The sequence below is a fragment of the Eptatretus burgeri genome, chromosome 14 (genome assembly GCF_056783735.1).
Source record: "Eptatretus burgeri isolate ZD-2024b chromosome 14, Ebu_testis_v1, whole genome shotgun sequence".
In the NCBI taxonomy this organism is placed as follows: domain Eukaryota; kingdom Metazoa; phylum Chordata; class Myxini; order Myxiniformes; family Myxinidae; genus Eptatretus; species Eptatretus burgeri.
Genome location: NC_140974.1, coordinates 56,300,215 through 56,327,038, shown reverse-complemented (window position 1 = coordinate 56,327,038; position 26,824 = coordinate 56,300,215). Strand labels below are relative to the sequence as shown.

General features: G+C 43.2%; 1 protein-coding gene across 20 annotated transcripts in view; it reads right to left on the bottom strand.

Moving 5' to 3' along the window:
* Positions 1-325: 325 nt before the first annotated feature.
* Positions 326-26,824, bottom strand: part of LOC147013256 (DNA (cytosine-5)-methyltransferase 3A-like) — an 86,771-nt gene continuing 60,272 nt past the window's right edge. For 13 of the 20 annotated variants that reach the window (XM_085854954.1, XM_085854950.1, XM_085854956.1 and 10 more), the window contains 13 exons: positions 23,030-23,158; positions 22,220-22,264; positions 22,001-22,080; positions 13,132-13,244; positions 12,326-12,509; positions 11,986-12,070; positions 11,622-11,767; positions 9,374-9,464; positions 8,969-9,117; positions 8,233-8,351; positions 7,567-7,636; positions 5,065-5,183; positions 326-3,051 (listed from right to left, as the gene is read on the bottom strand). In XM_085854954.1, the coding sequence (XP_085711080.1) occupies positions 2,910-3,051; positions 5,065-5,183; positions 7,567-7,636; positions 8,233-8,351; positions 8,969-9,117; positions 9,374-9,464; positions 11,622-11,767; positions 11,986-12,070; positions 12,326-12,509; positions 13,132-13,244; positions 22,001-22,080; positions 22,220-22,264; positions 23,030-23,158 (1,472 nt within the window). In that variant the 3' untranslated portion in view covers positions 326-2,909. Of the gene's footprint in view, positions 3,052-5,064; positions 5,184-5,470; positions 5,637-5,720; positions 5,816-7,566; positions 7,637-8,232; positions 8,352-8,968; positions 9,118-9,373; positions 9,465-9,740; positions 9,888-11,621; positions 11,768-11,985; positions 12,071-12,325; positions 12,510-13,131; positions 13,245-22,000; positions 22,081-22,219; positions 22,265-23,029; positions 23,159-26,824 lie in introns of those variants that run through there. The other 7 variants (XM_085854940.1, XM_085854945.1, XM_085854939.1 and 4 more) reach the window with 6 other exon arrangements.

The following is a 26,824-nucleotide window of genomic DNA, read 5'->3' as shown; positions in this document are numbered from 1 at the left end:
ATCAGCGATCAGTTTATTTGAATGATTTGATTGATCAAAGAAGAGTTTCTGGGAATGATTAAAGACCTCTGAGTTTGTTTGAATGAAGGGATAGAGGTATTATTTGCATTGTGTGTGAACCAAGACATCCGATGTGATGTTACGGTGATGACATTCTTGAGTGGTCGGGAATCTTGGCTGTATTTCATGCCTTGGCCCCAATCGCGGCACACATTGATGGGTGAGAGTTAAACAGGTAGAGACAAGTAATCATCCTTACTCATGAGGCTGTATCCAAGAAAGAGATTGCATTTCCATGACACATAAAGAAAACATGCACTCTGGAGCGATTTTGTTATTCATTTATTGACTGCACATGATTTTGTGGATTTTTTTTTAAATTTTCAAGTGACATCACATACGAGGTTAAATATAAACTAGAAGATCATTAAACAACCATATCAAACAAACTAAAGTCATATGGCTAATCTAAAACAATATGAATTTGTCCACAAGCTAAATCATTGTCCAAGAGAAGGCTCAGATTTACTGCTTTTGGAGATGAAAACTAAACAAATACACCCACCCCCTCCCGGAAAAAAAAGTCTCGATTAAAAATCTCGTTAAAAATGCACATGTTAAAGATATCCGCAGCGGTGAAGAGTGGATATCAAAATCACTGGGTTTGGGGAAGGCTTGATTTTCTAAGTCTGTATTTTAACAGATAGCACCAGCATGTTCTTTAAGGAAAAGCACCACCATGATTGCACAGATCCAAAGCACAAAGCTGGATCAGTCAGGTATAAATACAAAGGAAGGTGGGCCTGAAGGGCCTTCTGTACAACATGAGAACAAAAATATTACCTGTGTGGTCAAAGCCTATGTACTGCGGCACTCTTCAGTGGCCATATTTGTTCACAAGTGAAGTTATAGTATTTCTAGAGTCAAAGGCTCTCGCGGCATGTCACTCGTATGGCTTTGTGCTTGTACACCCCCTGGGCTTGCATCAGCATCGTGGACCGGCGGACGTCGTTTACCGTGGGTTTGCTGATCCGCAACTGGTTGCGCGCGAGTGGAGGAAGGCAATTGCGATGAGGTCTTTCGATTCGTTTTGGCGATCTCTGAATAAGTGCCGTCGACCCTTCACGCATGTCGACGGCGACTTGTGTACGACGCGTATTGAATTTGGGGGCACTACTGGTGCCACGACAAGATACGAGGCACTCGTGAAAGCCGCGAAGGCAAAGTTTAAAAAAAAAGGCACGCAGTCTCTCTGATAGAGCACTATAGCTAAATGCATTGGTTGCGACTGTTTACACCAGACCTTCCGCCCGGACGGTATTTGAGATTCTTGAGCGACCTCCGACTCCGACTTCTCTCCATGAGGTTTTTCTCGATACGGTAAATTTACATCTCAAACTCTTGAGGTGTGTCCCAAAGTGTAGGAATAAAAACACAATCAAAATTAGAAAGTACTTATAATTGTCGCTACAATCTATTCGTTTCAAAGGCTTTCCGAGTCGACAGCCCCTCTAGTGTTTCAGCTAAAGCCTGAGCAGCACCATAGTTTTCACCAGGCCTGAGGGCTTGTGCCAAGATCCTGAGGAGGGCGCATTAGTCCCACAGATGCCCTGCCAAATGGACAGGCTGCTTGTAAACAAAATACTCAGAATGAACACTTGATTTAAACTGACATGATCTATGACTTATTGGTAAGGAAATTAAATACAAATGTAAAAAAATGTTCCTCCTCTTTCTTTAAAATCCCACGAAACAGAAGTGTAAAATGATACGGGTCGTGGAAGCACGTCGAGGTCTTTATGCATAAACGAACCAAAAGGTTTCTCCTTGATACTTCCTGTTGTAACAGTTGTAGCACCATATCACCGGCTATCCAAAAACAGGCTTGAGGATAACAAGTCTTGAGTCAGTGATTGCAGATCAAAGTTCATAAGTATGAGGATTATAAAATGGAGTAAAATAATGGACGGAAAGCTCTCTTCGATGCTCAAAAGCCTGGTAAAGTGAGGCCGTGGCAGAAGGAAACAAGGATGTTTGCATCTCATGGCCTGCTCTATAAGGATAAAATGGTATAAAACATGATTAACGAGGAGTGAGTCGTATCTGCGTGTCCAATGACAGTTTGCGGGGGTTAAAGTCACTGATTGATGACGACATTCCACCCAAGCAAGCTCCCCCTCCCCCAAAACCTCATTTTTCCCCAAAAGGTTAAATCTGTATTTTCCTACAGAATAAGTCTCAACCTACAGTGATTCAAACCTATTCAGCCTCAGTTGATATTGTTCTTGTGACTAGAAAACGATTAAAAATGCATTTGAGAACCTTTCTGAGATTGTTAAAAAACATTCATATAAATATAAGGCCACCGATTCATAATATGTCAGGAAGGCTTTTCACTTTTACCGTGCGTGTATCCGAGTATAAGGTTAGAATGAGGAAGGATTTTGATTGCAAGAGTAAAGGAATCAGCGGAACAATGGGTGGAGGGAGGGGATAGGGAGGGGTGATGTGGGTTAGTGCAAGAAAACATTTTTTTTTTTTTAGAGGAAAAGATGCTCGAAAAAGGCAGACATTCAAAATGTGAATATGTAGATTGAAACATGGAGGATACATAGGTGTAAAGTGGGAGGTAGTTGTATGGAATGCGAGTAGGGAGAGGTGGTTTGTAGGTAGGAGATGTAAGGACATGTAAGGTATGTGGTTAGGGGAAGTAAAGGAACATGGTTTGTGTGTAGGGCTTGTAATGAGAAGGTGGGACGCAGGAGATGGAACGTGGGTAGGGGAAGTGTAGAAGGATAGGCGAGATGTAGGCGAGGCAGTTTGTAGGAAGGGGATGTAAGGACACATGGCTTGTGTGTAGGAGGAGTAAGGAGAGGTAGTTTGTTGATAGGGGATAAACGTGGAGTTTTTCAAATGCAGGCAAAGTAGTCCTTGAGTGGAGCAAAGAGGTGTCTGATGACTGGGACACTCCATGATCGTCCAAGTAGTTTCTGGCGAGCTAGTCGGCTCATGTTGGACACGTCTGTGTAGTGCACCGGGAAGCCAAAGATCCTGGTCGTGCAGACGGATCGGACGAGCAGGTTTTGTAAAAGAGGAGGGACAAGGTGGATTGGGAGAGAATGAATCAAGAAATCAACCCATTTCTTAAACATCAAGTTTCATTTAGAACTAAAATCTTCAAAACGCTTTACAAAGAAAGAAGAGTTAAAAAAAAAATAAACTGAAGGTGATATTTCATTGTAATTTATGAGTTTGTGTGAATTTTAAAAGTTTCACAAATTTTGTGTTCGTGTTCGGAGGTTCACAAATGAGGAGCAAATCTGAATGAATGTTCAATCACTGAAGGTCTTCATCCTCGTGTGAGGAACTAACAGGAGATTCCTGGAGCGTAAGGACGTAGTTGTCCTGCAGGGGTGTAAGGTGTGATTCGATGGGACATGTTGGCGGGAACCATTGAATGTTTGACTTTAAAGGTTCTCGGAAATGTTTTAAAATGTATCAGTTGGTGTGTACTGGGAGCCCGGATTGGAGTCATGTGACCACAAAGATTGAATCATGGAATTGCTTGCCATATTCGGTATTCCGAATGATTTGTCATTGTTCGAGGGAAAAGGAAGGTAAACGTTTGTCTGAGTGTGACCTTTAGGAGAGCATGAACCAGTTTCAGGTACGGTCCTCTGATCCTAGCACAAGCAGATTTGGGAAATATTGTGCAGATGGAAGGAAATTTATTTCCATCTTCTAGTAATGAGCAACAGTAAGAAACTTGTTTACTCGAGAGTTCAGAGAATACCTTACCCTGCGCAGTCATGAGAACCAGAGTGGTGTCAAAGCCACCCAATGGTCGCCTGTTTATACATTTATCGTTTTTCGTTTTTAAAAGACGAGTCTAATAATATTTTTTATAAAGCATGGCAGTGAAGTCTGATCCAAATAATTTTAAAGCAATATATGTATTTGTATATTGAAATCAGTAAAAAATAGTGTGGTAGATAAAAACATGAGAAAGGAAAAAACTTGAACCAAAAACTTTAACATTTTCACGCTCACTCTGATGCTGACGCTCACGCTCACGCCGGGGGTATCGCTATAGCTCTCTGTTCTTCGAACAGGCGAGCCAAAAAAAGGCATTGAGCGGGTCTGCGAGCAGCAAATTTGTTTGGTCGAGCTAACGTAAAATGGCGTATACGATGCCATTTTACATTATCTCAACCAAACAAAGCACCTTTGTCCAGGTTCTGTGAAATGGAAGGTTTTTTGAAAGTGCCAAGAAGGTGATTTGTGTTATACATTGTTCAAGTATGTAATTCAATTTAAATAAAATAAAGATTTCAAAGGTTGTAGAAAATGTTTTTTTGGACTTTTATCACTACTGATGCAGCATCTTTTACACCACCTGATTTAACACATTACATCAGTTCTTCATTCCAGTGCGTTGTGCCTGTTATGATATCCTTAACCCTATGAACCCTGAGCTCCTTGAAGTTTCGGCTCCCTCACCATGGGCTCCTTGGAGAAAAATTTGGCTGCTTGGGTATATGGATGGTTGAACAGCGGCCGATAAAATGGCCACTCGGGCTCAAAGGGTTAAAATGTTATGACGTCCTGTTGTTTGTGCCTGCTACGACGTCCTTAGAAACAGCGGGTTTCCTGTTTAGAATGACTTTCAATTTCGTTTGACTGCCAGACAGGCAGACAGAGTAAAAAAAGATGATCTCACTTTTTCTCTGCACATGTACGATCGGGACGAATTCAGAGAGCCAAAGTACTGTTGAACTACAGGTTCGTTGTCCGATTCATGTTCCGATTCGTGTTCAGAATATAACATTCAATTGAAATTAAATTGTTCCTCGATCATAAATGGACGTTTGTGGACAAACAGACAGACAGACGTGAACTGATTGCTTCACCCCGCTTTTCACTCCGTGTCTTGTGATATCCTTTCATTTGTTATTGCAGTAAATAAATCAATCTTTGCTTGGATGTCATCGTCATAAATTTAAAAAAATATATCAAAAAATGCACGTGATATCAATGTAAAACTTACTGGGCAGAACCTCTTACCTCTCTAACTCCGTAGACCACAAGATGTCCTCCTTTCCAGTCATCATAACTGGAAAGTGTTGGTCTTTGCCTTGCTTAATGGAGTTTGAGCGCGTTGTAATGGTGCGGACCTTGGTGAACTGCGAAGGGCAGAAAGTATGATGTCACTTCCTGATTTTGGTTTCAAATGGATTTTCCCTCCAAAATACAGTCTGACCCTCATTCCATCCCCATCCTTACAAAATACCGTTTGGTGTACATCTTCGGTGTACATCTCCTTGCTGCTTACTTATGGACAACTGAGCTTCGGATTTAACCCCGTACGGCCTCGTGTACATGGACATCACAAAGTGTAAAAAAAAAAACCTTTGCATTTTCGTTAAATCGGATGTCATCGTGAGCAAACTAACCACAGCATGAGATGTGAGAGTTTGAGGACAAACCAAGCACAAGACCAACATGTCTCATCAAAGCGCAACTCCAGGTTGGACCATCTCAGAAAGTTGTGAGAAAAGGGAGCAGCTACTTCCTGACATTCTTGTTACATTCTGAGAAAACTCATGTCCTCCGTCCCCGGTCACACCCGCCTCACCCTGCCAACATATCAGATAAGCTATGAACACAATGGAGAAATTCACTACCCAAAAGTACACAATGGAGTGGGTTTGGGCATTTACCTCCTTGGCACGACTCTACAGAGTGCCATGACAGCTGAGATTCCTGACAAGCAGCTGAGGCCACAGGGCCCCTTGGCGAAAAGCCATCTGGCTGGCTGTAACAAAAATGCTCGTCAGTGATTGGAAACCAATACCAAAAGTTAATAAAGGGACACATACCCCTCCAAGGCTGAGACCTAATTCCACACCGAGGAGCCGGAATGTAGAATGAAAAGAATAAAGACTGCACCTTCTCCGGTGAGTGAGCAGATCTCAAACTTACAATGAGACAGAGCTCTGCAATGAAGGAAAAAATCTGAAGAGGTACCACCTGCCCCAAAAACAACAAGAACTAAGCTCCAGATGATTTGAAAGAGGTGAATGAGGAGACATCCTCTACTGCAAAGCGTATCCTGTCCACGAGGCATGCACGAAAATTGACAATGTTTTATGGACCAACTGAAGAAGTCATGTCAAAGTTTTACCAAATGATCCTCTGGGATTATTCCCAAATTTAACCCAGGCCCCATGGAGGCCGGCGTACAGTCTGTGGGAGTCACCCCGCATGATGTAGGCACGTCCCCGTGGGGCACAGGGATGTTTCACCAGTTAACCGGAGTCTCAGGGGAACAAAGATACAAAGAACAAAACATCACAAATTGGTCCTGAAAAAGTGATCCTCCACCAAAATGGATGTGGATACCTTGAGTCCTGAGAGGACTTCATTCCACGTTCTGAAACCCGCGGATTTACAACCAACGTGAGAAACCAGGTAATAAAAGTACACAATAAACAAACCAGCTACCGAAGAGGACACAATGGAGAAATGTTCTACTCATTTTAGAGACAGACTAAAAAATAAAAGTTAATGGCATTAGCTTCAAAGCACCTGATCTAAGATGAACTCCCAAGATAAGTTCAGTTGAGTGTGGTTCATAGTTGGTTCATGGAGAACATCATTGGAAGGCTGGGAGTTTTCGACTTAGGTATGGCAGGACAGCCCAGTTGAGAGTTATGAACTGTGTGGTCCTGGATTTGTCCCCTGTGCATTCAAATCTGACAAAATTTACCAATGTGTTCAACAATGGCAAAAGGTGATACATCTGGGATGGAGGTCTTTGTTGTTGATGTCAGTTGGAGCTTTTAAAATTAAAGTTAAAGATCCAACTTTAATTTGAAATGAGTGGACATAGCACTAGCATGCCGGACCAAATGTCCCCCTCTCATAATGCAATACGTGCTTGAAATGAATGAAAGAAAAATGTTTGCAAATTGTTTGGTAAAAAGTAGAGTGATAGGAAAAAATATGAATGAATGAATTCATCCATCCATCCATTGGGACCATACTCTGTGCAGAGCGTTGGTGCTGCTGAAGCAGTCTCCTTGGCTATTGGGCACAATCCTGGACGGGTAACCACTCTGATGCAGGACACTCAAATGGCTCAGTCATCCCAGCAAGCTGGAACTCACTTTGCCAACCTCAGAAGGATGACAGGTTGAGTCAATCCCACATGGTATTAATTCAACAGCCAAGCAGGATTTGAACTCAGGCCTCTAGGATCTCAAGGCCAGCACTCTAGCCATTAATCCAACACCAGGCATGAATGCATATATAAATAAAGGTATGTAGGGCCATCTAAATGTAATAACAGAAAAAGGAACATTGACATTACATCAACAAGCATCGCTGGGGCCTGGAAGTATATCACACTCCTCGTAACAGAGGAGTGCCTGCATTGGGTTTTGCGGCCGATGTTTGCCCAGGGTTAAACATCGAAGTGTGTGTGTGTCCGAAATCTCTCCTCTTTGTGCAACAAAACCTTCCACTTTCATCACCACTTGAAATCCTGGATGCGGATAAACCAACCTTGGCTTTACGCCCATGTTCCAAGCAATCCTGCAGCTCGAGCTTGTCGTTTGTGTATGGAAAAAGGGGTCTGAGAGCAAGAAGGCAGGGGTAGTGGGGTTGGGGTTGGGGTGTGGTAGAGGTGAGGAAGATTGGTGAAATTAAAAAATAATGACAAAATTGGATTAAAAGACCCTTATACAAGACAGTGTCCATGCAAGTCTAGTTTCAATTTAGCATTTATCGATTGTCACACTTTGTGGTGCAAACCAAGTGGTATTTGTGATTAAAAAAAAAATAAGTTACTTTCTCCATTTTGTTATTTCTTAACTGCACATGATAAATACCATTAATATTGTGTATTAGGTGAGAGCATGTCTGGGGGACCCACCCGGGGCTCCAGGACCTTCTTGTGGACCCCAGGGGGAAGGTGACACGACGTGTGTATATATATATATATATATATATATATATATATATATATATATATATATATATATATATATATATATATATATATATATATATATATACTTTTATTGCATCATATTCAGTGCTTGAAGGGTACAGATGATGATTATTTATTGTTTTCATCATAATTATTGACAATTATTTGTTGTATAGTACACACTTGTTGTTTTTATCACGCTTGTGAAATCCATCGAATGCCTCGTGGTGTAAAAGTACCTGCAGGGTGTGTGGTGCAGACCCGCAACCAACCTGTTCATGCCAGGAAGGTTCCCCCAGAAGTAGCGGGCTCGGTGAGCAGGTGAGACCTCTTTGGCATCGATCATCACTGGACAGGTCTAAATCCCATCAGAGCAAACAAAGGATCCAAAGTGAGAGGCAGGTGTGGATTGGTGAAAGGTGTGGGGGTTGGGAAGTCATGACAATTTCATTTAATTTGGCCTGTGAGATCAAATTGTTTTTTTAATTTTCGGCATTGGAGGGAAAAAGTCAAATGAATAATTCACCGATGAAGTATTAAATATGCATTACGAGAGGATGATCCGAATGCTTCCCGCTCATGCAAACTAATTGTTGCCGGCCGGTATAGTGTAAGTACGACTGCACGGAGACGTGTGCAGGTGCTCATAGGAATTAAATAATTACTCATGATACAAAAACACTCTCTTCCTATCGATATAATAATAATAAACGAATGACCTTCTTTTAACCTTTACCTCCTCTTTTCTCCACACTCCAATATTCCCTCTCCAAGTACAGCGCATGCTTCCTTTTGAAGGAATCAGCAGTAGTTTGAGTTATTATTGTTTGTGTGTTGCCATCTCCTGCCAGATGGGGGGGATGCCTGCACATAGGAGTCAAGCCTGTGCATGGCCCACTATGTCGTGCAGATATAATATGGCTCACTGTGATGCGCGAACAGGATCGCCGTGCACAAAAGCTGCAGTCAACTCACATCGAGGAAGCGCGAGATGTCACGCTTGTCGTTGACACCCATGGCGACGACGTTCTCAAACATCCAGAAAAAGGGTCGTTCTTCACCCTCCTTTGGCCTTGCTTCATGCAGGAGTCGGTAAAACTCGAAGAACAAACGGCCAGTCCCCTCTGGGTAGATATGTCATTGGGGGCATGGGTACAAGAATATGTCCCTGCAAGTTCTACAACAGGCCGTGGTAAATCTACGGGCACAGCTGAGCTTTGCCGTCCGCACATACTACAAACAAATGTTGATATTCTCATTATTTTGTGAGGCCAAATGCCAATTTTCAAGGTTTACAACAACAATTACACAAGTCTATGCCTGATTGACAAGACCATGGCTGGCTGTGGCCTACCCCACACCGCCTGGTCTTGGGCTCACCGTAGAGACCTTTTCTGGCTGGGTTGACGATGGACAAGTCATTGCAAGGACTTCCTCCGATGATGATATCAAATGGACCCCACTCTTTGATCTGAAAGAGTAACAGTGTCATTCAGATAAGGGGCCATGGTAATGTTTTTTTAATTATTCTATAAAAGATCAAAGGCTATGGAAGGGCAAGGTGATTTTGGTTATGAATTGAGAGTGGGCAGTAGGGTCACAGTTGGACACAAGCAAGGGAATAACGAACAGGAAAAGAGAGAGGGAGAGGAGCCTGGGAGGAAACAAAGAAACCTGCAAGTAATATTGTTGGGTTAGGAATGGTTAATGGTGGTAACAAAGATCATGGGAGAGAATGAGGGATGACCCGAGATGGTGGTGCACTGCCTGCTTGAAGTCCTGGAGGGAAGAGTGAGATACAACAGTCTCTGGAAGGTGGTTCCACGGACCGGAGAAGCGAGGAATAAAAGTGTTGCGGTGTGAAGTCGGCTCAGATTCTGGGAGTTTAACCATCCTGGAGTTATTGGGTAGGGTCGGAAGGCGGAGCAGGGACAGCAAGACCAGAGGTGAGACGCTTACAAAACAGGCCACCGACCTGCGTGCAATGTGAGAAAAACATGTCACATGTAACAGGACAGCTCAGTTAGTAGTGTGCTCACGAATGAGATGGAAAGTTTAGATTCGGTCCAAACAAGTTGGGATTTCGCAAAGAGCCATTCTGATTCTGTGCCAGCAGGGGGTGCTATTTCAAGAGAACGTCATCCTTTGGTTCAGGGGTTGGAGGGTGTGGCTGGGGGGCATAAATCTCAACATGTCAGTTTTGTTTAGGCTATGGGTGTTAAAAGACCCACTGCGTCTGTGAATAGGCTAATAAGTGCTGGTACCCTGGTGAGATCCCCTGCTGTGGGATATATATATATATATATATATATATATATATATATATATATATATATATATATATATATATATATATATATATATATATATATATATATATATATATATATATATATATATATATACACACACACATGGTATCCCAAAAAAATATACAACTTTTAAAATGCTTCGTTTGATCCTAAAAAAGCAGTAATTTCGTCACTAATGCTTCATTTCTTGTTGCAGAGACCCTGAAGTTTATTTTGATACCAAGCAAGCGCCAGAAAAATGCCAAGCCTGACCGTACAACAACGGACGAAAATTGTTGAACTTTGGCACCAGATGAAAAGTGTCATACAGGTGCAACATCTTTACTCGAGACATTTCGGTATCCACTTGCGCCATGCACCAAACTTTCGGACAATAAAGTGCACCATCGCAAAGTTTACCAATGTGGGAACCATCTGTGACCTTCACAAGGGTCACAGTGGTCGGAAGAGGACAGGTCGTAGTGAAGAAAATGTGGAAATGGTGAGACAGGCGTTCGTTCAGAGTCAAAAAAATCGATTCGACGACTTTCTGCCGAGACAAACATTCATAAGAGCACCGTTCAGAGGATCCTTCGCCAAGACATTCAGGCCTTTCCAAACAAGGCGTTTTCTCAACCAACATTTTGAGGGCCGCTTTATCTCCCTCTACGAAGACGTTGAGTGGCCACCGTATTCCCCTGACCTTACTCCTCCAGACTTCTTCTTGTGGGGGTATCTCAAGGACAGGATCTATGGAAACCCTAGGCCTCAGACTCTTGATCAGCTGAAGGAAAACATCCACCGAGAAATCCAGAACATTCCTCAGGAAACGTTTCCCAAAGTGATGGAGAACATGACAACGAGTTTGCAGGCAGTGATCGGACAACGTGGAGCATACATCGAACATGTGGTCTAAAACAAAACGACGAATCTATACCAAAATTTAAAATTTGGTGGCAATTTTGAAATTGGCACAATAAACTTCAACCTTTCAGCTTTCTATCCAGCCATATATCTTTTTTAAAAATATATGTTATGACCATCCTCTTTGCAGATGAAAAGTTGTATATTTTTTTGGGACACCCGTATATATATATATATATATATATATATATATATATATATATATATATATATATATATATATATATATATATATATATATATATATATATATACACACAGAAACACATATTCATATATAATGATATGTATTTATTTATTTAGCACAAATTACTGTATGAAGGGGGTGTTGGGATGTGGACACATCATGGGCATGATGGAACAATTTGCATTTTGAATTCCTGTGCCTTGAGTTTTAACTTTGAGGAACTTACATTTTTACGAGTGATATTCCGCACATCCCCCACATAGGTAATGGTGCCTTCATGGCGCACCTGCCCCACGGTGACCGAATCTTCACAAATTTCCGATGCCACATAACGTCCGACACGAAATCCAAGTTCTTTAAGGACGAGCATCCCTAGGGAGTTATGATGAGTGAAAAGGGAAAATGTATAAAAAGCAATTTCCTATATTCACAAATGGCTATTTTACCATGATACCAATCAAGCTTGCAGAAGATAAGGAAGCAATTTCATTCCCCCTCCACTTCCCCTCCATTTTTATTAGCTTTACCAAGTTTGTCATCTACTACAGCCAACCCAGTATGAGTCTGGCACTTGCTCAAGGAAGACCTACCTGTGGCTATGCCATCAAAAAGGGACAGAACACGGATGGGTTTCCGTTGATCAGCTGGAATTGGAGGGAAGATCTTTGGAGGTTCCTGGAGAAACAATCCACACACTTGTTTCACACTCCAACATCCTGTTTTCTTTGTACAACAGCAGGTACTGCACACCCATATTTGATGAATAAATGGCTTTTGTTGTATCCTTCAGAAGTGCACAATGTTATGATTGTTAAATTCAAAGCTTTGTTAGATCTCTGAACATTAAACTTCACCCCATGTATTCAAGCTCAGTTACACCCAGCCGATAGCCTCAAACCCTCCTCCCCAACCATGATTGTCCGTGCATACAAACTCCTGATGGGAGTCACTGGCGAAGAACTGCTGAAGACGGGTGGGCCAATCGGCACGTCTTTTCAGGTATCCGTGCTCGCCACCCTCCAAGCACAGGTAGCATGTCCAAGGATCCTTGGCAATAGCTGCCGTTGCTGTACCTGGCCCGACGAGTAAGTCAACACAGTCCACGCAGAAACACCTGCACACACATGCTGAAGCTATGAAGGAGAACCAAGGAACAATTAGATAGAATTTAAATGAGTTCAAATATGTAGAAATTCCGAGACAAGATGAAGCAATGAGTTGATAAGGAGCCACGTTATTTATGACAATATGCAAATGGAGGACAGGAAGAGCTTGGGAGAGGGAGGAGGTTCATTAAGGAAATTAAAATTGAGAAAAGGGAAGATAATAGGATTGATAAAGGAGGTTGGAGGAGTGTAAACATTCCACCATCTCTGCGCCCATAATGGGCCAAAGTTAGAAAAGATCGAATTGTTTATATTGGTGATTAACACGGATCACCTCTCTGTTCCATACAAGTTTCCGTGGCTTGGGTCATAGTAAATTTGGTGGAGATATCTGCATTCCCCTCCAGAGGTCATGGTCCAGACAGTCACAATACGAACGAACTCCAGTAAAAACAAAAATGGAACCATCAATGTCCATGTCTGCTTTTTGGAGATGACCAATATTGAGGACGAACACCAAGCAGGCCAACCCAAACTGAAATCTAAGGCATTAATTAACTTCAGCTGAGATACACACCGAACTCTCAACCTCATTTCCCCCCACTTGCGACATCCTGCTTGTCCCACTACCTGCAGCAGTTGTCGTTGCCACACATGATGACCTCCTGGCCAGCACAGCAAATGGAGCAGTATGATTGATATCCGTCTTCATCAAATAGGTAAGAACACTCCAAGTAGATATCCTACAGGACACACAAAATGCACTCACACTCTCCGTCCCATTCAGGCGAGCATGTCGATAATCTGAACTACAGAGTTATCAACCGGGATTTTGCAAATTGATCTTCGAAGGGAGCGGCATTTGCATTGTTGGTTGTGAAGTGTTGGTAAAAGGGTGTTTTTACGACAAGAGTAGTAAAGGGGTGTTTTACCACAAGGGTCAAAAAGGGGTGTCTTGTGACCCTTTATGATAGAGTCGTAAAACAACGTTTTCCATCACAATCAAAATGGACACGGCAGTGAAGCAGAGATCATACACCCGTGAAAAGAAGATTGAGATTATCGTGTTTCACAACTCTTGTAAGAACCAGTATCAGATGTGTCATAGATTCAGACTTAACACGATGACTTTGATGTGCATGGTGAAGAATGAGGACATAATCGCTCAGAGTGCGAAAGGTTCAAAGAAGATAAGGAGCGGAAGACGGGCCTTTTACCCGGACATCGAAAACTAACTTGTTGCGGAGTTTAAATGGATTTGCGCTCAAGAAGCGAGAGAAAGAGTATTTGGAATTTGTTTCCGAGGTACGGACAATTAAAAGTGCAATGATGTAAAAACTGACATCTATGCAGCCAATCTGAAGAACATTTACCATTATAAGCACATGTCAGGCATTTTGAATATAAGCGCATATGGAAAGTAAGTATGTATGAGTCCACCAAACCTAAAAATAGGCGCATACGCTTATTATCCAGGCTCGAATATATATATATATATATATATATATATATATATATATATATAAATATATATATATATATATATATATATATATATATATATATATATAAATATATATATATATATATATATATATATATATATATATATATATATACACATTAATAAATGTGTGTGTGTGTATGTGCAAGTTGCTGCTGTTGTCTGCCATCTCTACATGTGGTGGGTGGGTTTCAGGAGGTTAAACGGAGACTTACCAGGTCTCAAAGTATGAACCTCCATTTGTGTGTGTCGTTGATTGGCATCTACATATGCGGGTTTCAGAAGGTGGAATGAAGTCCTCCAAAGGTGGGCTCAAAGTATCCATCTTCATTCCAGTAAGGGGTCACGATTCACCGACCAAGATGTGAAGTTTTCTGTTCTCAAAGTTTTGTGCCGAGGGTTCTCTTCAGGATCGTTACTGAGCCCAGGGTGGCTTCCAATTGCAGTTTGTTAGTAGTGATATTCCCAGGGATGGTTTTTAATATCTCTATGAAGTTTTTCATCATCATTCTCTTGGCCCCAACTCACTGGTACAACGTTGGCATTCTTTAGCTTCCAGGACTCCTTCACTTCATGCTTGAGTTCTTAGGATTTGGTCATTTTCTTGATTTCTGCATCGTTTTGTCCAAAATCACTGGTATTAACACCTCATTTAGCAATGCCTTCTTCTCCTTTTTGTACCTAAGTATGATATCTAGTTGCAACACTTTGTCTTCAATGTTTATGCTCGATGGAATCATTAGGTCATATGTGAGCATGTTTTCAGTGTTTACTTTTGGTTCATGTTTCCATTAATTTTCTGGAACTGGGATATCAAAGCTTCTGCAGATGTGTCAGTAGATTACTTCACAAACTTTGTTGTGTCGTTGTGTGTACAGCTGTTCTGACATGAGTTTTGTATGTGTGTGTGTGTGTGTGTGTGTGTGTGTGTGTGTGTGTGTGTGTGTGTGTGTGTGTGTGTGTGTGTTTGGTCATTAAGCATAACACATCATTTTCTTTGCTAATGCCACCTCCACCCTCACCTTTCTCTCTTTTTTTTCCCTCCTCCCCACCCCTATCTCTCTGTCTCTGTCTTTCTCTTTCTCTTTCTCTTTCTCTTTCTCTTTCTCTTTCTCTCTCTCTCTCTCTCTCTCTCTCTCTCTCTCTCTCTCTCTCTCTCTCTCTCTCTCTCTCTCACACTCTCCCTGTGTCTCTGTCTCTCAATCTCTCCTCACACCCTCCCTCCTACAGAATATAGCAACGTTTGGTGAGGCGTTGCTCTCCCCACCTCCCCCCTCTTCCTCACTTCCCCTCCCTCCTCCCTCCCTCCTCCATCCTCTCTATTCCCTTCCCTCGATCCTCTCCCCTCCCTTTCCTCCAACCCAACCTCTCTTTTCCCTTCCCTCCATCCTCTCTCTCCCCTCCCTGCCTCTTCTCTGGCCCCTCCCTGCCTACCCTCTCTCTCCCCTCCCTTCCTCCTCTCTCTCCCCTCCCTTCCTCCTCTCTCTTCCCATCCCTGTCTCATCCATCTCTCCTCCCTGCCTCCTCTCTTCCCACCCTCCCTCCTACCTCTCCCTCTCTCTCCTCTCTCTTCCTCTCTCTCTTCCTCCCCTCCCTCCTCTCTCTTGCCTCAATAGCCCAGTTGTTTGTCTTTCAGGTCAGGTCAGGTATGGGAGCATGCACCAGAGCAGCGCGTCGCTGTGTCCACTTTCTGCCGGTACTCCAGGGGCCTCTGTCTGGCCATCCCCCAGGCAGATGCCAGGCCCATCTCCATCTCCTTGAGATGCCGATCAACCTGCTGCAAAAACGAGGCATGTGGTCAGCCCATTGGCCTCCTCCACTCACGAGACTCCCTCGCTGAATCTGCTGAGCAGGATCAGCGTCAGGAAAATGAGCCACATGTCCATACAGCCGCAGCTGATGCTCACGGACTATGCAGGTAACAAATCTCATTTGAGTCTCTCTCAGCAACCGCTCATTGAACACAAAGTCCGACCAGCAATAGCCAAGGATTCTCCAAAGAGACCTGGTCCCAAAGGAATTAAGTCTCCATCTCAGATCCTTGGTCACAGTCCAAGTCTCGCATCCATAGAGAAAGACTGGAAGCACCAAGGACCTGAAGACTCGGACTTTCGTCCTCCCACAAAGGTACCGGCAGCACCACACCCTTGCGGTGTTACCTCAATTATCATTGGAGTCAACTTATTGGACACAGCTACAACAACTCCTTGGGAATGGTAACCATCAGAGCGACCGGACCAATAGTAGGTGTAACCACCCACCATGATCTCGCCGCAATCCGGTCTCCGAATCTCAGAGAGCGCTGCAATACTGATGTCCAAACACTTGAGCTCCGATGATAACAGAGACAGGTGATCTTCCTCTCTTAGGAATGGGACATTCCAGGCACCCACCCGAAGGGACTGCCTCAGGTTAACCCAAGGAGACCGCCGTCTGGTGGACGACACTTCAGCACCACTCCGACATACTCCCCCGCAATCTGACCCGGGAATGTTACCCCGTGGTTTCCCTCCTATCATCAAAGATTGGGGGTCCCGAAGACTTTGCCCCAATCCCGTCATCCGGTGAGCTGCCCTGTGAAGGGAAGCTGCACAGGAGGTACTCCCACGGAGTGGGTTTTCAGATTTCTTTGTGTTTTTGTGTTTTGCGGAATGAAGGGTTTTCCGGTGGCTGGAGTGTAAATCCTGCCACCAACCTCCTAATAAGAAGTAACCCAACTGCAGGAGGACCTCCGCAGACACAGTTGGGCACTAGATATGGATGGCCGTTGGCTCACAAGGAGCTCCTCCACCCTTTGACTTTGTCTCTGGGTGGTGTTTATTTCCCGATATTTCTGGATGGGAGTTTGTCTCTCGTGTCCAGGCAGTTTTGCCTCCGGACGCGTCCGGGCGGTTTTGTCTCTGGATGCGTCTGGGTGGTTTTGTCTCCGGACGCGTCTGGGTGGTTTTGTCTCTGGACGTGTCTGTGCAGTGTTTTTCTCTGGATGAGTCTGGGCGGTGCTGGTCTCCGGATGCGTCTGGGAGGTGTTTTTCTCCGGACACGTTTGGGCGGTAATTTTCTCCAGTCGGGAGTTTGTCTCCAGACGTGTCCGGACGGGAGTTTGCCTCCGGCCACGTCCGGGCGGTGTTTGTCTCCGGCCAGCTTCACTCCGGACGTGTCCAGGTGGTATTTATGTCCGGACGGGAGTTTGTCTCTGGACGAGAGTTTGTCTCCGGAAGTGTCCAGACGTGAGTTTGTCTACAAATGGAAGTTTGTCTCTGGACGTCTCCGGATGTAAGTTTGTGTCTGGATGCCTCCGGACAGGAGTTTGTCTTTGGATGTATCCCGAGCAGTGTTTGTGCCTGGACGGCTTGGCTCCGGATGTGTTCGGCGGGTTTTGTTGCTGGACGCGTCCAGGCGGTGTTCCTCTCTGGGTGGTATTTATAGTATGACCGGTAGAAAATGGATTTCAGACATTATTTTGTTTCCATCTTCACTGTTATTCCATGCAGAATCATTTTGATGAAACGGTATAAATCATAATTAATGCTCCACCGCACGTGCCTTCCCTTCCTCTCAACTCACACTGTCTTCCCTTCCCCCACCCCCCTCGCTCCCCCTCACTCCTCTCTCCTTTCCCATCCACCTCTTCACTCTCCCCCCAACCCCCATCCTCCTCTTTCCCCCTCTTTTTCTGCCCCGCCCCCCTTTAGTATTCCATTAGTGAAGCAACGGGTGGTATTTGCTGGTATCAATATATAAAGCTCTTTCTCACCACTGACTGACTGACTGACTGATATTAAAGATCGGGACATTCCGGGTGACGTAGAAAGCTGAAATTTTGTGTGCCGATGGACATCGAAGCTGATACATCAGGAAAAATCACAGAACCGTTGGAAAGCATCCATGAATGAAAATCTAAATAAATGAAAAACAAAAATGAAAATAAATAAATGAAAAATGAAATGCAGGTGAGCGACCTGAGACAATGGGGAAGCACGGTTCGTATGTTTATACAATGTGTAAGCACATTCCGCTAGAACATATATATATATATATATATATATATATATATATATATATATATATATATATATATATATATATATATATATATATATATCTCCATCAAATGAACATTTGTTCAAGCTTTCATAATGAATTTGATCTTCTGGCTGCACCTTTATTAATATGTGGTTGTGAACCTGATGCGGTGTCCCTGTGGATTAGGGCAGGAATTTAAAATTTTCTTGGGTGCTGGCACACAAGGGTTATCTCACTGGAATTGTCGAACACAGTTCGTGATGTAATTGTGCATAAGGTAGTGGAGGGTGTACATGAAGGTGCAACAGGTTGTGATGAAACTGTGTGAGATATGGGTGTCCCTGGTGATGTCGTACTTTTGGCAGATACGATAAACATCCTTGTTTACTTGTTTATGATCTTGTCATGCCCGACACCATATATTGAGTCTCTTGAGGAACTCACGCCACTTTTCTCTGCCTCGGGTCCACTGACTTATCGCCATCCAAGTGGTTTCTAGCTCCCTCCGTTCGTTTCACCACCTTACTCCGCCAGGTCTCTGTGGGTCATCCAACCCTCATTCGACCTTTAAGCTTCCAATGCATAGCTATTTTTGTGGTGTTGTTTTTCCGACACAGTGTTTGCCCAATCCATCTCCACCTCTTCATTTTAATTTCCTCCTTGATGTTTCCCCTTGCAGTCCTTCTTTGTACCTCCACCTTGCTCCCTCTATCTGGCCAGAAGATTCACGAAATCTTTTTGTTGCAGATATAAATAAACGATTCCAGTTTCTGCACAATGACTTTGGTTACTTTCCATGTATCACGGAGAAATAGGAGATCCAATTTTACATTGCTGTTAAAATTTGAATCTTCATTCTTGTGTTGCATTATTTTGAGTTCCAGAAATGATTCAAACCTGGAAAATCAGCTGCGCAAAATGATTACCCACTCGTACTTTCTCGCACCGTATGTCATCAGGTGTTCAGTTACATCAGCTGACCTCATGACGTGATACTCGTCCGTTGCTCCTGGTTCGCCGGCGTTATGTTTTACTTTACTCTATACTAACAGCGAGGATAACTTAACTTATTCTCCAACACACTTTATCAACAACTCCAAAGTTGATCCCATTGCTTTTCTTTGAGAACTGCAAATCTGTTTTGTAGTCCCACATTTTATTAACCTCCGCCATCTTCGAAGATGGATGGAGGTTACTGTTTTCACCCCGATCTGTTTGTTACTTACGAAATCTAAAGATTTCGTAAGTATATTGATGCCTTCCATTTCTGTTTGTTTGTTTGTTTGTTTGTTTGTTTGTTTGTAGGCACGATAACTTGAGAACGGAAGAAGCTACCAATGTCAAATTACACCACATGATTCAGGAGGGTGATGGCTAGTGCTGATTAGATTTTGGTCAAAATCGGTCAAAGGTCAAGGTCACAGTGAGGTCAAACATAATTCTGTAAATTCATGTGGAGAAATGGAGTATTTTTGCTTCGGTCGACGTTATGAGTTCGTTTTAACTTCGATTTTAATTTTGTCTTCAGTTTTTGCGATCGCTTCAGATGCTTAAAACTTGGTTGTCGAAATTCTGGAACAGCGATGAATAACTGATATATATATATATATATATATATATATATATATATATATATATATATATATATATATATATATAATATAATAATAAGTCTTTTATCAGATTCTTCTGAAAAGTAATACACCTATTATCTGGCATATCCTCTGGTACTGAATCACTTTTTAAAAAAAATAAAAACAAAAAAATGGAATTTTTATAAGAAATCTAGTTTTTGTCTGGGACTCATTATCTGCAAACCACAGTGTAAAATCGTAGACCACAATGAATTCAAAATTCAAGCTCCCCTTGGGCTTCTGACTGATTCATGCTTTTATTAGACAAGGTCAGGGGTCAAGTTGACGATTTCGTAAGTACCAGTCTATGACTGCTTGTTTGTTTGTTTGTTTGTGAACAGTATTACGGAAAAACTCCTCGACGGATTACGACGAAACTTGGTGGGGGGTTAGGTATGGTCCAAGGATCATGCCATGAAATTTTGGACTTGGTCCCCCCACCCCCAAAAAAAAAAATTGTAAGAGAAAATGTTTTATTTTTTTGCATTTCTACATGTTTTAAGTGATTTCCAACGCCCCCCAAAAAAGTTACCCCCCCACCAAAAAAAATAGAGAATTTTTTTTTTTGCATTTCTACATGTTTTAAGTGATTTCCAACCCCCCCCAAAAAAATTGTTACCCCCCCCAAAAAAAGGGAAAAATATTTTTGCATTTCTACAAGTTTTAAGTGATTTCCAACCCCCCCCAAAAAATCCCCCCCCCAAAAAATTGTTAGAGAATTTTTTTTTTTTGCATTTCTTCATGTTTTAAGTGATTTCCACCCTCTCCCCCAAATAAATTGTTCGAGGAAAAATTTTTTTTTTTTTGCATTCTTACATGTTTTAAGTGATTTCCAACAGGCCTCCCTAAATTGTTACCCCCCCCCCAAAAAAGGGAAAAATTATTTTTGCATTTCTACAAGTTTTAAGTGATTTCCAACCCCCCCCAAAATTGTTCGAGAAATTTTATTTCTTTTGTTTTTTTGCATTTCTACATGTTTTAAGCAATTTCCAACCCCCCCCCAAAAAACATTGTTAGAGAAAAAAATAATTTTTTGCAACTTTTTTTTCAACAAAATTTCGATTTTTTTGTTTTTGCATTTCTACATGTTTTAAGTGATTTCCAACCCCCCCCCCCCAAAAAAAAAATGTTGGAGAAAAGTACTATAACTGTCAGCACTGTTGACATCATATTTAATGAATAAGATATCAGGTTCACTTAAGTGACCCAGCAGTATTGGCGGTGGAGGTTTTGCACTCTCCCGAGTGCTCCCCCTCTAGTTGGTCCTGTAATTTTTTGTCTTTAATTTATCAACATTGAATCTCGTTCCCCTTTGTGCACGTGCTGCTACCTTCTTTAGTTTGAGTTCTAGATGCGCAACTTGCAAATGATAGTCACCAACGATGTCAGAACCCCTCTGAACCCTCACCTCAGTCAGAGACCTTCTCCACATCCCTCCTACCATTAAATTATCTAATTGGTTCTTCGTTCTTCCATCTGGTGATGACCATGTTGTTTAGTGAATGCTCTTGTTTGGTCACAGCCTTCTTCCTGCACAAAGCCCATTTGTTCCACAGAATTCCACTGAGAAACCCTCATTGCCTTAGTATTAAAGATGGAAGGAATAAACCTTGGCCTAGAGGTGAGCACACTCGCCTCCGAGCTGTCTTGCCTGGGCTTGAATCCTGATCCAACTATACACAGTCGGCCTGGTGTCCTGCAGGCAGGGCGATTCATCGACGCGTGTGCTGTCCCTCAGATGGATCTTAAATTGGAGTCTCGTATGCCGGCATTAGTTGGTGAATGTTTCAGATCCTACGGCGTCCTTCGCGAAGAGTAAGTGAGCTGTCTCCAGCACCCTGAACAAATTACAAATTCCTGCCCGAACCTACAGATGGCATTGCATCAGCGACACATCCGCGTCCTCAGCCGGTGATGCTACCCGTAGTCATGTGCTGCATATGAAAAAAAGAAGAAGAAGAAGAAGAAGAAGAAGACGAAGGAAGAAATAACCCCATCATTTGCTTGAACAAAAAGGAAAGATAAAAGTGAAATGAGGTGTCTGGTAGTGGTTGGGAAATTTGCTCGTCGAGCTCTAATTGGCACCAATTTTGAGGTGAAATTTGTGCAAAACCAAGTTTTCCGTGGGAGAATACCATTTGACAAAACACTCAATTATGAGGGAGGGGGGGCCCTGAGGTGCATCTTGGGTTCAGGCCCCGTAACATTGAGGCAAATGACCCTGTTATCGCACAGATATCAATATATGGCTTAAGGAAAATCCCTTTGCTTTCAATGGCAAGCAGGCAAGTGAGATTTACAAAAACACAAAAAACTCGAGGCCCATGAACCACCGTACCTGGCAATTTTCACACATGCCGCCCGCAAACAGCGGGTGAGGGTTCACATCATCTACTCGGCCGCAACTCAGGCATATTTCTGGAGCACACGCAGATTTGTACAAGATGAACTGATGAGATTTGTTTCAAGGCGAAGACTTGCTTTCGGCAAAGTCTAAATGGTAAAAACAAATAATTTGGTTTCATTGAGCCTTCACACTCCCACCATCAATTCCCACCTTCAATGCTGAGTTCTTTTGCTTTAACTTGTTCAATCAACCTTTCTGCAACACGGATGAAGATGCAATGATGAGGTTAATGAGGCCAGGGAAGCCTATATCAAGTCTTTTATAAAGAACGTTAAAATGCAGCATGGAAACCCGGCCAGTAACCTCCTTCTCCCCAGCTACTTTAAAATAATGACCTCATTCTAATTGCTCGTTCATGCTGCATTTAGGACCAATCACACCGACCGCTTTTGTACCGAAGCCCCACCTCCTTCCCATAAACCCTGCTTTCTCCCCTAAACCCTGCTCGCTCCCACCGAATACTGTCGCTAAACCACACCCCTGCCCCGAAACCACACCTTCAATGAGGATGTAGGGATGCATTCAAAACTGGAAAATCGGCTGCACAAAATGATCGTCCACCCGCACTTTATAGCACCGTATGTCATCACGTGTTGAGTTACGTCAACCGACCTCATGACGTGACACTCGTCCTTTCCTCCTGGTTCGCCAACGTGACGTTTTACTTTACTCTATACTAACAGCTAGGATTGAGCTGCAAACATGGTAAAGTCCTAAGTAATGGGAAATGGATTCCATAGCAAGTCAAAGGTATAGAAGCATAAAAATGCATTGAAGAAAATCAACACACGGCTAAACAAACTCGCGATTCATCAAGCATTTGTGGTGGCTCTCTTTGGCATTCGTGATATTAATCATATTCGGCATGAGAGTTGTCTCGTTTATTAATCTTTTTTTTTTGTTTGTTTGTTTTGTTCACAGCAGGGTTCAATGAGAGTCAAGGCATGACCCCTTACTCACCTTTGGAGATGTTTTTTTGTAAAGCTTTGTTCTTGATTGCTTCAGGCTCCGAGAGCCGAAGCTTCTTACTTGGTGGTAGAAGGTTAGGGAGAAGGCATGGCACAGCACACCGAAGTACACGCCGGTCCTCTGTAAAGGCAGACACCATGCACGGTTAGTTCACAGTGATTTGATGTGGACGTGGTTTTTGTCTGCTTCGTAAAAACTTCACCGACCGCTAAGATTTTGCACCGGATCTGTCCTGTCTACCCCTGTGTTTTGGACCCTGTGTTGTTAATTACCCTCGCCGGAGGGGGAGGGTATTGCATTTGGGTCCGTTTGCCTGTTTGTCTGCACAGAACCAGAGTGTGTCTATTAATTATGTACTGTTGAAATGAAAATAATCATGGGACGTCATAATAATGACGGTAATAATGATAATAATGATAATGATAATGTACATAATGATAATTATGCCATTATAGGTACCTCCACCACCGAAGGTGGATGAAGGTTATGTTTTCACCCCTGTCTGTCTTTTGGGTCACCAAAATAGGTGACCCTTATTGTCAGTAATTCTGTCTGTTTGTTTGGATGTTTGTTTGTTTATTTGTTTGTTCGTTTGTCATCAGCATAATTGGTAGTAAACGTGGGCGGATTTTGACCAAACTCGGGTGGTAGGTACATCTTATGACCTCGTGCTTTGGAAATTGTGATGGTTGCTAGGGACGCTTTGGTTCCCTAGCAACAACTGAAAAACCTTCAAAATCGGTACCGTTCACGCGAAATCAATTCCGAAATCCATTATCCCACGTAGGGTTATGAAAATTGGCACGAATGATCTACAGGTGATGCAGCCTCAGGACATATTGACCGATTTCTCTTAGGTCAGGGGTCAAAGGTCAATTAGTGCAAAAATCTATAATATGCGAGAGCTGGAGGTGCCTTCGTGCCAAATGCTACTCCTCCTAGGGTTATGGTCGGATGGTCATGAAAATTCACACCAATTATCGGGAATACATTGTGCACAAACGATCGAGCCAGATTTTCCATTTAGATCTTTGTTCACCCACAGCACCCCCTCAAACTTCGGGGATTTCCGATTTCAAACCGCATTTTCGGTACTTTTCATTCAAAAGAATACCGAGTAGTTATCAGTAGATGGAACTGGATGAGATTTGATATGCATAATCTTAAGGTGATTCCCTATCCGCTATATGACAACCATTTTGCTCTATATCTTATAGTTTCCATGCTCGGCGACCCATCGCCGCCTACCGGCTTGTCTGTCTATTTGTCTGTCTATGACCAGGATATCTCCAGAAATTATGGACGGATTTGGAAGAAAGTTGGTAGACAGGTTGGGTGTGTGAGAAAGACGACTTGATTCGATTTTGGTGAACATCCCGATGTGGAGCCAATAAATTTTTATGGTGATTCTTCACCATTGAGTGATAGGGCCAAAAACGATAAAGAGCACGATGTTTCAAAAAACTTATGGACAGATTTGGCCGAAACTTGGTGGACACACTAGGTGTGGGACAACGATGAAGTGATTCGATTTTCGTGAAGATCCGGATGACGATCCGAGAATTTGAAATTTTTTTCCAAGTGATTCTTCACCATTGAGAGATGGGACCAAAAGCGATGATATAGCATGATATATTGATGTTTCAAAAGGTGATGGATGGATTATGACAAAACTAGGTGGATGAGTTGTGTAGGCGACGAGAACAAGCCTATTAGACTTTGGTTCAAGTCCAGATGCAGATCTGTCCTATCAGTGGGATACAAAACATAAACTGTTCAGCCTGGCAGAGGTATGCGCTCTACCGAGCGCTGTTACAGTTAATTATGTAACACAGCAGCACGCAAACACCACCACAAAGAAAACCACTTGTCTTGGCGAGGGTCTGCAATCTCCGATTTCTCTTTGTAGTTGTGTTTTCCATAGTTGTGTGTGTAGTTGTGGTCACCAACATCTTATAGCTCGACTTTCCTTTGTTTTTAATAACCCTTCTCTTTGTCCTGGTTATGAGGGGGCCCTGAGGTCTGTCTTTATTTGACAGAACTTGGGACCCACAAGAGATATTTGGTCTGCAGAGAATAGCATACCAGCTTACGACTTAACTCTTCATGGTCTGCACCCAAAGTGCATTCTGTCACCGCCACCGTGCGTCCCGCCGCCGCCACCTTGCATTCCGCTGCCCCCACGACACTCCCTGCATTCGCCACGGTGCACCCAACCTCACACACCACTCGCTCATTTCTTCCTATTCCCTCCCTCACACTGTGGTCCGCCAATATTTGAGGTCTCCATTCTAAAATTTCTGATCTCCTCATTCGGGTTGCTGCTCCAGACATTGTGTACATCACCATCTTACCCCTGTGTACCCACTTCTCCATTTGTATGCAGCACAAGCCTGCAGGGTAGCATCATCGGCTGAAGATGTAGCCGTGCTGCTGATGCAATGCCCTCTACTGGTTAGGGCAGGAATTTGGAATTTATTCAGGGTGCCGGCAGTAGCTCGCCTACTATTCGTGAAGGACACCATGGGATATTTACCGTCCACCAACGAATGCGGGCAGACTATTAATTATGTACTATTGATTATTATGCACGCCCGCTCAATGTCCATCAAAGGAACGGCACACACATTGATGAATTACCCTGCCTGTGAAACACCGGGATGACAGTTTATAGCTGGGTTGGGATTAAAACCCAGGCTTGACAGCTTAGAGGAGAGTGTGTGTACCTCTAGTCTTTCGTACCCACTGTCTGCTGGACTTTGTATCCTTTTCACCTGAGAAGGTAGAGAAAGTTCTTCCAGCCTTGACCCCGCTTCAGCGATGGGCCGAGGTGACAGCAGTGTCAATGCTCTCAAATCCTGCTCTACCATTCTTTCTTCCCCTTTTGGCTGCTCTATTCAGTTTGTCTTTCTCCTTTGGCCGACTTCAGACAGCCTGTTAACCTTACAAGAAGGGTGCAAAAACAGACCCTACCAACTTTCGGCCAGTGGAAATTAATGGGATTCATCATTACTTCCTTTGTCAAGTCATGCCTGTTTTCCAAAAGACTGATCTCTGACCCTTAGTTTGGATTCCATCCCAGTCACTCAACTCTGAACATGCTTTTACTCCTCTCAGCAATGGTTGGAGGCCCTCAATCTCAAACAAGGGGAGAGAACTGTTTCACTGGACACATCTCATGCATTCGACACAGTCTGGTGTCCTGCTTTGCTTGTCAAACTCTGCCTGTGGCAGAGAAGGCCGCCTTCATTCCTGGGTTTCTGACTTCCTCCACTCGCACATTCCATGTGTTGCCATCAATGGAACACTCTCCACCCACCCCCCTCCCCCCCCCCCCCAGTTGAAGCTGGAGTTCCCCAAGGCAGTGTTTTAGTCCCAGTCTTGTTCCTCATTGACATAAACGGCCTCTCCTATGCTCTGGAAAACCCTCTCTTCCTCGATGAGGAACATGACTCAGACCAAAACACTGCCTAGGGGAACTCCAGCCTCCACTGGGGGTGGGGGCAACACCAATGGCAACACATTGACTGCATGAGTGGAGGAAGTCAATATCCAGGAATGAAGGCGGCCTTCTATGCCACTGCAGACAACTCCACATTTTGTTGTACAGTACCCCTTCCCACTCTTAGGTGGACTGCAGCTACATGTCTCTCTCTCTCTCTCTGCTCATCTGGATACGAGTAGACTCTGGTCTGATAAATGTAACGCGTCCTTAAATCCTGGAAAATCCCACAGTCTCACTATATTTCTTCGGAATGATTGTCAAACGAACCAGCCATCTATTTC